This window comes from Austrofundulus limnaeus, unplaced genomic scaffold (assembly GCF_001266775.1).
Source record: "Austrofundulus limnaeus strain Quisiro unplaced genomic scaffold, Austrofundulus_limnaeus-1.0 Scaffold297, whole genome shotgun sequence".
NCBI classification, from domain to species: Eukaryota; Metazoa; Chordata; class Actinopteri; order Cyprinodontiformes; family Rivulidae; genus Austrofundulus; species Austrofundulus limnaeus.
In genome coordinates, this window is record NW_013952699.1 from 697,554 (window position 1) to 710,214 (window position 12,661).

General features: G+C 36.9%; 1 protein-coding gene across 5 annotated transcripts in view; it reads left to right on the plus strand.

Moving 5' to 3' along the window:
* Nucleotides 1-7,867, plus strand: part of LOC106526858 (alpha-1,3-mannosyl-glycoprotein 4-beta-N-acetylglucosaminyltransferase C) — a 196,234-nt gene extending 188,367 nt beyond the window's left edge. For all 5 annotated transcript variants that reach the window (XM_014021570.1, XM_014021571.1, XM_014021572.1 and 2 more), the window contains 3 exons: nt 5,101-5,252; nt 5,836-5,983; nt 6,299-7,867. In XM_014021570.1, the coding sequence (XP_013877024.1) occupies nt 5,124-5,252; nt 5,836-5,983; nt 6,299-7,455 (1,434 nt within the window). In that variant the 5' untranslated portion in view covers nt 5,101-5,123 and the 3' untranslated portion in view covers nt 7,456-7,867. The remainder of the gene's footprint in view (nt 1-5,100; nt 5,253-5,835; nt 5,984-6,298) is intronic.
* The last annotated feature ends 4,794 nt before the right edge of the window (nt 7,868-12,661 follow it).

Genomic DNA, 12,661 nt, shown 5'->3' on the forward strand with positions numbered 1-12,661 from the left:
GAGCACAGATCCACTGAGAAACTTGCTGTTTCAGCAACATTTAATTTAAAAACTGTACTTTTAAGGTTAAACAAATGTTCATAATTAATTTAAATAAATTACAAATTAAAAGGGGCATGGGAATTTCTCTTTTTTGTATTGAAAAAATATCGAACCGTGAGACTAAAGTATCGAACCGAACCGAATCGTGAATTTTCTGTATCGTTGTACTCCTAATACACATATGCATATCCACATACATACTTACATATGTACACACACACACACACACACACACACACACACACACACACACACACACACACACACACACACACCTTAAATTACCGTCAGAAACCCCGGAAGCTGAACACCAGTTTGTGTTTGTGTGCAGTTGTGAGCATGCATGTATAAACAAGATTTTTCAAATGGAATATTTAACATTCTTTTTTAAAAAATTCTTCAGGAAAATGAGCAAAAACTAAGCTAACTGAAAGTTGTTTAATGCAGAGACATCAGTAACTTGATTGTCATGATTCTTTCTGTCTTTCATTTTACTAGATGTATTTTTTTTGTTTAGTTTTTGTTTATTTTCATAATTTATTTTACTTTTAGTGTTATTTCAACAAATAAACCTACCGACACCAATGGTTTTCGAACTATGTTACAAGTACCACTAGTTTTACTTAGGATAACTATTCAGAAAGAATTTCGATATCAACTATTTGCAAGTTAAATAAACTAAAAAACTTGCTGAACTGTTCCCATCGGCCCACTGGGAAAACTCCCGATACGCCAGTCTGCCCCTTCTTCTAACTCTTATCATAACTCTGATATGAGTTCTGATAGGAGCATTTAGCAGCATTCTAGATCAACTGAAGGTTTATTAAGAGAAATGTTTTTAGGCATACAGACAATAAAGAATTTAAATAGTCCAGCCTAAAAGTTACGTTTTATAAATAGCATTACTGCAACCCCCTTAGCTTTACAGATGTTCTTGACACTGATGACAAAAAAAATGTTATCATCAGGTTACACATTTGATTCATTAGGTTTGCCAAACACCTGCTGACATTGAGTCACTATCATTTTCACAGTTCAAACAGGTGGGTCTTTTTATGCCGTAAATAGTACTTTTTCTACATGTCCCAACAGAAACAGTTATACCTATCCAATGAGTTATACACCTTAAAATCCTGGTTAGCTGATCCAGGTACAAAAGTCTTGATAAAACATAATTGACTAGTTACAGGGTACCTTTCCATTACTCACTTTTGCACTAAATGTGGACTGGCAACATGTTGATAAGTAGTTGTTTTCCTGTCTTTATATCACTCCCTTATTTATTTATTTATTTATTTATTTATTTATTTATTTATTTTTGGCCAACCATTGCAGTGCTCAGTTCTCAGAATTCTAACGAAGCATACAATGGGCCTATTCAACACAAACCTGGAAATGTTTTGTTTGAGTCCAATCTTGAACTGTTTCTGCGAACATTTCAGTATTGTGAAGGCAGTGGCACAGTGGCACCTTAGAGCTGAGTTGTGTTGTTCCCTTCAAACTGAAGTTCACACAAATAAACAAAGCAAGACTGTTCTTGTTCTTTTGCCATTTGAGCCTTTTTTCTCTTTGATAAATCACGCAAGCAGATAGCCCTTAATGTCACATTTACACTGAGAGTGGCCACTCATATTAACCCACTCTCAGTTTGAAATCACCCAGACATGCTGCTTTAGATGGAGATGTTAAATTCACTTTTCAAGTGTGCACAAAGAGGTATTGACAAGTCCAATCCCCTGTAAATCTGATTTTTGGTGGGAGTGATCGATGAGTGTGTGGCCATCGAACTGAGCTTAGAGGTAGTTTGTTTTCTATTAGGCATCTCGGGAGACTTTGCAACAAAACAAAAGCACATGCTGAACACTTGATTGCTGAATCAGAAATGATAACATTTCTGTACCAGCAGAGTTTATGTGTGTTAGCTGTTAGTGCTGTTTGTGCTTTTTCTCTTTAGTTGGTCCTACTTGTAAAGGTTTTGTGATAAATTTGATTATGAATTTGTACTGACTCAAAGGTCTTAACACTTTTTATCAACTGCTTTTATGTGCTGATTTAGCTGTCAATAATAGTTGGAATACGGTATGTAAACCAGGGATCAGAAACTAAATTGGCCCATGGGCCAAGGCTGTCCTAATTAGACAGTTTAAGATCCAACTTTTTAAAAGTCTTAGTTGCATAGTATTGATAAAATTCATTTTGCATTATCAGAAAACACTTACCAATCTGTTATTTTAGTTAATAATTAGACAGAATTTCATAGTTAGTTTTTGTTGGAATCTCCCAGTAATTTTTTAATCATTATTTCACCATTTTTCTCCCATTACAAGAGCGACCTGGGCCTGAAGACAACCTATTGCACATTTTTTAGTGATTTATAATTATATATGCATCTACAGTAGATTAACCTTCGAAGACAAACTGATTCAAGATGGCCACCACAGCCAGATGACTTAAAAAACACAAAAATTTCACAGATTTGACCAAAGATTTGATGTAGCAATAGCTTAGACTTATTCACAACATAAATTCGATAAATTGTGTAGATTTTGTTAAAAAAAAATTCGGTCAACTCTGTGCAAAAATATCTCATGAATCATAAGACAAATTTTATTAAAAGTTTCAAGACACAACCTTTCAATGTATTTCTACAACTTACTGTGTTTCAGAACCAAGCAAACTTAAAGATATTACACCAACAGACCTTATAAAACTGAAACCAACTGTTGTTTGTCAACATAAGATGTTTGTAAACTGGATTAAATCTAGATTACTTGGGGTGAAAGAGGACAAGGAAAAAATACAGAAACACAAAGTGACTGGTCCAGGTATATTTTTTCTGGGGACAGAGACAAAGAAAAACCCAAATTAATGCAAGTTATGTGTTATGATCAGTTAATCAAAATACCTTTTTACTCTTACTTGAATAATTTCTTGGAAGGCATTTTTTTTAACTTTTACTTGTGTAAAAATATATTGAAGTACTGCTACATTTACTTGAGTTCAACTTTTGGGTACTCTGCCCACCTCTGCTCTGCGTATGAAGACGTCTCATATTAACAAACTGGAATCTATCAAATATGATTTAAACAGTTTCAAAGTTGTTTCTGTCAATATCATGTTCAGTCCTCTGTATGTGGATATCAAAGGTACTGAGATCTATCAGGACAAGTATGGACACAAGTCCAGTGTCTGAGGCCAGGAGAATATCATTAAACTCTTGAGTGACTGAAACTCCTTTTACAAAATATTTCAGTCCAGTTGATCATAATCGATTTGTAGCCATTTTTTAAATTTAGTTTGGATGAATGGGAAATTACATATAGGTAAATGGTAAATATTGGTAATTTACCATTGCATATAAGTCTATCGTGGCCAGAGCTCCTGAATCATGATCACATTTCTCATTCAACGGTTTAATAGCAGCAACCTTGAAGTTTTGTGGTACACAATCATTCAATAAAGACAGATTAAACAGGAAAAAACAATGTTCCCCTTTTTTTTCTACATCAGGTATAGATAAAAAATAATAGTACAACCTCTGCATTTGACATTTGTTTTATGTTAATTAACAATTTGACAATTTTGGATATTTGCTTGATAACAGTTTTGGATGGATTGTGCTGAAATTTAATTGAAAAATGCTGCTCTGTTTTGTCACATTTTGCTCTGTATAATTTATTTTGACTCATTTTCATTTAGTCTCTTTTGTAATTTTGATTCATACTCGGATGGAAAAATGTTGACTGACCTCTTTGATCGAAGTAGGGAGGCTCACATAGTTAATAAACAAAAACTAAGCTCACATACTGTGTTAAACAACCACTGAAAATGCAAGGACTGTTGCTGCACAGAGTGGGAATAAAATGAGATCTGTATTGAACGTCTGCAGGTTTCTGATGGGTACACTGATACCTTTCATGTCCTGGAAGGCCTTTGAGTTCTCTCTCTCGGGATGCTTGAATTTGTTTGCTCTACATGTTTCCCACGCTCATTATCCTTCCTTCTACACCCTTCACACATCATTAGAAGTTTTCTGAAGGACTGTAGTATTGCCCATGAAGAAAATATCACAGTGAATGGCTGTAAAGTTCAATATGCATGTAACCATGTTAAAGGAGACCAGTTATGGGTCCTAGAAATTTTATGGTATGTCTGTGGGCTATCCAGACCATGTTCATTCAATTTAATGCACAAAATAATTCTCAGATAATAAAATTRCCCATTTTCTAGTTCTGCCTGCTCTGACTTCCGTTCAGAAGAGCTGTTTATGTTAATGAGCTCTGTTGGTAACGCCCTCCAAAAATCTGTTGACATTAACTCCGCCCTCCAAAGCCAGCATTTACGTTAGCATGGCTAATAATAGCAGAAGCTCTGTTGTACAACCATATGAGACCCAGAGGCGGAGTCGTGGTCCCAGCTTCTTTTTTTTCTCCCCCTCCTCTGCTCTGCGCTCACTCTGCATGCTGTTACCAGAGCAGGGAGCAGCAGCGGTCAAAATACCTCAGAAACTCAAACAAATAGGCTTTAACAAGGCTTTAWRAAGCTAAACAATAGAGGTACATGAGAAAACGTGTTCATAACGAATGAAAATAAATAAAAATTAAATTGCGTCCATGCCAGTCTCAAACCCTGGTCTCCCACTCTCTGGTCCAACACTCTACCCATATTCCTATTGCAAGGCTTGTTGTGAAATGAGCTGCACATTACACAACAATCGTGCAGCTTTTTATACTGAGGTGGTGGAGCCTCACCCGGGGGTTGCTAGGTAAGGGGCTGAACACAGGTTCCGGTGGGTTGTCGTACGGCTTGTGACATCACAAAATGATGGAAGTATAAAACTTGTTAATATACATTAAAAATACATTTACTTACAGTAAATATGCCCCTGGGTGCATTTTTTTGGTCCTAGGACTATTTTTTTAAGAAGTAGATACCTAAAGTTGAGTAGAAAAAACCTTTAAAAAGTGAATTTTGCATAATCGGTCCCCTTTAAGCTAAAAAACTGGCTGTTCAGTGTCATCTCAAACAGGCCTGTTTTTCTTATCATTTCTCCTGCAGATCTCAGTAATAGTGTGGACAAAATGAGGCTGGTGTGGAAATCCTTGGAAAAGATGAGGTGTATGAGGAAACGATCCACTATCCCCTTCCTCGGCTTCCTCATCACCTTTCTCCTATTCTTAAACCTCTACATCGAAGATGGCTATGTGCTGGTTGGTAAACAGATTTTTTTGCTGATGGTTTTTTTTTCTGATTTATTTATTATTTTAAAAAAGAAAGCACAAAGTGGTTTTCTTTTTATTTGTTGTCAGAACTGCAAGTTTGAAGAAATATTCTTCTGAATCCAAATGTCTGTGTTGCCTATACTGTATGCCCCCATGTTGTTCCTTTTATGTACGACTTGTTTTTAAAAGAGGCATGTTTAATTTTTTATAACGTGGACCCAAGTGAAAACCATCCATCCAGATGATGTCATTAAAATTTGGGGATTCAATTCTTATTATTTATTTTATTATTAAGTGGTTGTTTGAATTCTCAGTGAGTCCATTTGTTCAGTTCAGCAAATTCCCCATAGAGGCTTTCTATTTTCTCTCATCCCAAACATTAGTTTGGCTCAGCCATTTTCACTCATTTTCTTTGAAAAGATTATTATTTTTATGTGTGTTTTTCTCTGAAATTTTTATATTATTTTACAAGTAAAGCATATTGAAGTAAAAAAAATATCTGCCTGCTGTCTTTCTATGTACCAGATGTATTTTTTTCCTGTTACAATGTGCTTTTCATGTTGTATTCTAGGAAGGAGATAAAAGGCAGCTCAGGGAAACATCAGTCCATCCTCCGAGCTCGGAGCGATACGTTCACACCTTCAAAGACCTTAGTAATTTCTCTGGAACCATTAACGTCACATACCGCTATCTTGCTGGAACGCCTTTGAACCGCAAGAGTAAGTTTTGTGTCTTGTTTAACACTGGATTCACTTTGACTTGACTCATATTTGTTATCATAATTTGAAAAAAAAAAATGAAACTAAACCTAAAATGTGTGATCCTGGGATGAAACAAAAAAGAAAAATGGTTCAGCAAGCTTCCTTATCTATATGTTAAACTGGATGAAGGGCGTGTAAAACGTCTGTTTTACATTGATAGATCTAACTAGCAAGTTGGTTTATCCTTTTGCACTTTTGGTAAAGGTCTTATACTTTTTCAACTACACACTGCGTGTTATATAATAGTTAAAGATGTTTGTGTTTTGTTCACAGAGTTCCTCACTATCGGACTGTCATCAGTAAAGAGGAAAAGAGGGAACTACCTCCTGGAGACGATCAAGTCCATCTTCGATCAGTCCAGTTATGAAGAACTGAAGGAGATCGTGGTTGTGGTCCATCTGGCAGACTTTGACCTGGTCTGGTGTGAGAACCTGGTGCAGGAAATCACCAGGAAGTTTGCTCACCACATCATAGCCGGACGCCTCCTMGTCATCCAGGCCCCAGAGGAGTACTATCCTTCTCTGGACGGGTTGAAAAGGAACTACAATGACCCAGAAGACCGGGTCCGGTTCCGCTCCAAGCAGAARGTGGACTACGCTTTCCTTCTGAACTTCTGCACGAACCTGTCCCACTTCTACATGATGCTGGAGGACGACGTGCGCTGCTCCAGGAACTTCCTGACGGCTCTGAAGAAGGTGATCACCTCCAGAGAAGGTTCTTACTGGGTGATGCTGGAGTTCTCCAAACTGGGCTACATCGGGAAGCTGTACCACTCCAGAGACCTGCCACGGCTGGCTCATTTCCTCCTCATGTTCTATCAGGAAATGCCTTGTGACTGGCTCCTCATCCACTTCAGAGGTCTGCTGGCTCAGAAGGATGTGATCCGCTTCAAACCCTCGCTGTTCCAGCACATGGGCTACTACTCCTCCTATAAAGGAGTCGAGAACAAACTAAAGGATGACGATTTTGAGGAAGACTCTATCGACATTCCCGACAACCCCCCTGCCAGCATTTATACAAACATCAACGTCTTTGAAAACTACGACGCCTCTAAGGCTTACAGCACAGTAGACGAATACTTCTGGGGGAAACCTCCCTCCACTGGAGATTTCTTTGTTGTAGTTTTTAACAAATCTACCAAAATGAGCAAAATCAAGATTACTACTGGGTCTGATGACAGACAAAATGACGTTCTTCACCATGGGGCTCTGGAAGTAGGAGAGAAACTAGTTGGGACTAAAAAGGGGAAACAGTGTTCTTCCTACATTACATTGGGGGAGTTTAAAAATGGTAATATTGAGGTTCAAGATGTAGACCACAAAATTGCCTTTGACATTGAGTGTGTACGCATTGTGGTGACAGCCAGTCAAAAAGAATGGCTCATTATTAGAAGTATAAGTTTATGGACTACACAACCCCCCAGCCAATGAGGACTATACAAAAAAATTCCTAGTAAGTTAGAGAGGCTATGTTTTTATGATTATTTATTGATGTATGTTTTTTTCTGGTTTGTTTATTTATTCATTTTATATGTATTTATTGAAATTCGTTTTGTCAAATTTGTCTTTTTTATACCTTAACATTATACCCTTGGTGGACCATCTTTATGATAGTTTTAAGGACTGTTCAGCTCACATCAGAAGACAAAGAATAATAACATATTTAGTGGTTTTTGTTTTGTTATTTTTTCATCATTGAACAGCAATTGTGTTACCTTACTAGGAAACAGATGTCAGCCTTATTATGGTGACAAAAGTCATCAGTGACAGAAATATTTTTGAATGTTTCTGTTGGCTCTCCAGGAACATGTTTGTAAGAATTAAAAAACATATTGGCTGTCTACTTTTCTGATCTAATGACAGTTTACTGACTGGTTTACTTAATTTTATTTGTCAAATATTTTAAACGTTGAATTATTTAAAATCAAAGTTTAATTTGTTTTTTTGTTTGTTTTGTTTTTGTTTTTCTTGAAAACACTATTCAGCCAAAGGTATTTTATTTCTTCCTGTACTAATAAAAGGGGTGTAATGGTACATATAATAAAACTGAACCATTGTGGTACAGATACTATGGTCTTGTACATGCAACCAGACAGAAGGAAACATAATCACTAGGGTACATATTTGTACTGAACCATGACAATTCAGTTGTATGGCACAAAAATGTTAAAGTACTAAACTCCCAGGTAATCACTGCTTCCATCTAGATGTGTTTAACTATGTTTTGGTGACAGCCATGATGAAAAAGAACCAAGGAAAGATAATTTACCAATAATATAACCCAGCATGAATGACTGCTGGTTCAGAATAACATGCTGAAACTTACAAATCTGAACTTTGTGGAAAAACTACACAGGCACCGATTGATTACAGATGACTGCAGGAAGTATGGTAAGCAATTATGTCATATAATCATCACTTTGGCATGTTCTGTGGCAGGCTGTGTATTTATCTTAATATCCTGAAGGGAATTTGTGATCAATAAATGGAAGTCTGAATAATGTAGCAGAAAACTGTTGAAAAACTTCTAAAAAGGCTTTATTCCCAATCCGACTCCGTTCAGCTCAACGGCAGTGTGGGCAGCAGTCAGGCCTCAGCGTAAGGCCAAATTAGCCAAATAAAGCAGAGACTTACAAAACTCAACAGCTTCTACACTGCAAAAACTGTCCATCTTACCAAGTTTTAAAATCTTCTATCCAGCCAAAAAGTCTTTTTGATCTTGTTTTAAGACTGATTTACTAAAGAAGAACTGATTAAAAATAATTATCTTGTTTTCAGAATGTGTAAGATTATTTGTCTTCTTCGTCAGAAAATTTGACTCAAATTAAGTCAAACATTTCAGCCAATGGAGTAAGAAATGGTAAAATTCTTGAAATAAGAAAAAAAATGAGTCAAATCAAGTATTTTTTAAATTTTTGACTTAATTTGAGTCAAATTTTCTGACTAACAAGACAAATAATCTTACACATTCTGAAAAGAAGATTATGATTCTTACACAATCAGTTCTTGTTTAGTAAATCAGTCTCAAAACGAGATCAAAAAGACATTTTGGCTGGATATAAGATTTTAAAACTTTGGTTAGATGGACAGTTTTTACAGTGTAAAACCCTCATAATCAGCTTTATAACATATGTCTCCTCCTGGTTACGTCCCTGGAGGTCTTACCTTTTATGTCAGACATTAGCATAACCAACTTTTGTTTAAGCAACAGCAAGACTCATGATAAGACACACACACACACACACATACACACACACACACACACACACTCTGCCTCTGATTAAACCATATTGGCTGCAATGATCAGAATGTGTAAAATAACAATATTGGATCGAACGTTTAGTTGATCAGTTACAAATTTTCCCTCAATCCCAAATATCAAACGTATTCTACACTTACTTGCTGAGAAGTAGGTTTGAGTGTTTAACTTATTCATTGTGTATTTTATATTAGATAGTTATTTTTCAATAAGCTGAGGTCAAAATAATTTAATCAAACACTACTTGTTTTTGTTTTGTTCAGGTTTGTAAGGTCTATTATGAGTCAGTTTGTTTGAAACAACCTTTTTCTCTTTATTTCTACATTGTAGTTTCGGAGCATATCAAACTTTGTATTCTTCAAATTGGTAGAAAGAGAGCAAACATATCTAGTTTATTTGTGTACAGTTGTACATGCTAACAAATAAAAGCAGTTGATTATTGGTCACATTATTTCCCATTGGAGCAAGTCAGTGTCAGGCCATGACTGAAAAGCCTAGTTCTCCACCAAATTGACTTGTACGTACCGTTACACCCCTAACTGATAGTGTTGCTACAAAAGGGGAGTGGGGGAGGGGATTTCTTGTTCTGTAAATGTTTCCACAAAGTGTTAGAGGTCATTGTTGCCTTGAAAATTTATTATTCAGTCCATACGTTTTGTTTTTAAATGTAGTTTCTTATTTCATCAGTTTGTGAGTGGAGCTGTATGTTTCAGGAAGCAGTCTGTTGACACTTCTGCAAGGCCTCAGACTGCGTAGTGAAGAAAGGGCCAAGTCCACTTTTACTTTCTTCCTTTTTTTTCAACCAACACAATTTTCCCTCGTAGTAAATTGGTCTGTGTTTGCCTCACTCTCTACACCAGCAAAACAAAATCTTCCCCGGAGCCACAGGATCTCAATTGGTTCTTTCCTGATGTTGCACTCTCACTGTTTCCCTGTTACATGCTTTGCCCCTCTGTGATCTTTATTCTGGGCTCACACAATCCACGGCTGCTGCCTTTGGTGAAAACCTTGTTCAGCTTTCCTCTGAAGATGCTTTTTTTTAGTCGTAATAGTCATAATAGCTGTCAAAATGCACCGTTTTTCGATGTTTATTTTATTTGAATTGTGCTTTTGGCACAAGTTCTGCATCACCAAAAGATTGTTTGTGGGAAATGTAACTCGTATCCGTCAGGGTTTTTGTGACAATTGCAAGAACAGAAAATACTCTTTGCACTTGTTAACAACTAAAACTGGTGATCAAATATGAAAATTGACATTTGGAACGTTTAAGCACATCTCATGATTTTAGCCCCAACACTCAAACGTTGTCCCCGTCTGTAGACTCAACTGTTCGCAGCAAAACATGATTCTGCTGATTTGGCTTATTTATCATAAATTATGGGGTGGACATCTGGTAGTGAATGTATTTAGAGCAGAGGTGTCCAAAGTGGGGCCAGCGGGCCAAAATTGGCCCGCCAGGCCATTTGATTTGGCCCACCAGCAGTTGTCCTGGTTACTAGATTGTAATTATGTTAAGATTAAATATAAAATACAAGTAACTACAAAAGACGTTTAGATTAGATTTAAGCACATACCTAGATTTGCACACCTTATAAGACCGCATATTCTCAAATTTTAATTTATGAAAAGTCCCATGAGCCTTTGCTCTCTGAGCATACTTTGAATTTTCTCCATGTTTATGGGCAAAAAAAAAAAAGAGTGTGGGCAACCACTCTGGCTGCTAGCTTAATAATAAAAAATAAAACAACTTTACTTAAGAAGTATTTGCATTTCTTATTAATATTGCATCTGGCCCGTGGCCCTCAGATTGATTTTAATTTTGGCCCTCTCAGAAAAAATGTTTGGGCACCCCTGATTTAGAGGCTATCGATCATAGATGATAAACATACACAAAAGTTCAAATCAAAAACATGAAATCTGGATATAAAACCTCTGTTGCCACATTTTAGCTCACGTTAAAATAAAATGAGCACTTGTTGTGCTAGGTTAGCAATAAGGAGGTAGATGTTTACATGTTGCCTGTCATTCTGAGCACGCAGCAGAAGGACATTGCCGTTCAGCATTCAGCAACCGTTTTATAAAGCCCTGCTCCACTGCAGCGATAACCACCTGTTCCATGTTTTCCCTCAAGCTCTTGTTTGGTTGAAACAGATCGACCTTTTGCAAATCAACTTGAGGCGCCACCTCAAAACTCTTCCTCAGCAACCCCCCCACCATGACCTCACACACATGTGCTAGATGAAATAAAATCATTGTGTCCACCACCTCCCATTAAGGCTTATTGTTTTTCTCTCAGAATGCCACGTTCATTTTAGTGAAGGACCACGACCTACGCTGAGGTGGCTGAAATGGATAAAACCTAAACTGAGCTGCACACCTTCTTCTCGACGCACACGTCTCCTCTGCGGGCCCCTCCCCGCTGTAGCTGCTGTTCAGGTGCAAACGGATGGCTTTGATACGCCTCGTGTCCGAGCACAGCTGTGTTGCGCCGTTGATATTTCCTGAGGGGAAAAAAAAAATTGCTTTCTGATTTTTATTTAAGATAAGATCTCAGCCGTTAAAGTAGCTGCCCGCTGCAGATTTACGGACAGATTTACATCTTGGGGATAACAACAAAAACTGCATAAATTTCTCAAGTGCATGTCAGCAAAGTGCCTCGCGCAGCATTCTCTGCTCCTGGCAGCATGTTTGGGAAAAAAAATCAGTCCATACCCAGCATTCAATAAAACAGTGTGCCTGGAGCGGTTGTTTATTTCATGTTGTACCTAAAAACTGCTCTTTCTTCGTGTAACGGCTGAAACATTAATTGCATTGACAAACCTCAGAGAGTGGAGGGTAGAGAGGGATTACTGATTATTCACAAGTTGTTAAAGGCCCCCTTCTACACCTCTTCAGATGTTTTTTAAAAACAGATTCTCTGCTGCATTCACACTCTGCACACAAATTGACAGTAAAAAGCAGACGTTTCTAATAAAAACACTTTTCAAAGTGGAGATTCAAAAAGCTCCACTGACGGTCAGATAAGACGTATGAAGCTTTACAGAAACTGTCACTTTGTGCCCTAAAAAACACAACAACAATGGAGCTGTCTTTACGAGCTACACTGCAAAAACTGTCCATCTTACCAAGTTTTAAAATCTTATAACCAGCCAAAAAGTCTTTTTGATCTTGTTTCGAGACTGATTTACTAAACAAGAACTGATTGTGTAAGAATAATAATCTTGTTTTCAGAATGTGTAAGATTATTTGTCTTGTTAGTCTGAAAATTTGACTCAATTAAGTCAAAATTTCTGCCAATGGAGTCAGAAAATTTTACTTGGTAAGATTCTTGAAATACTTGATTTGACTCAATTTTTTCTTATTTCAAGAATCTTACCT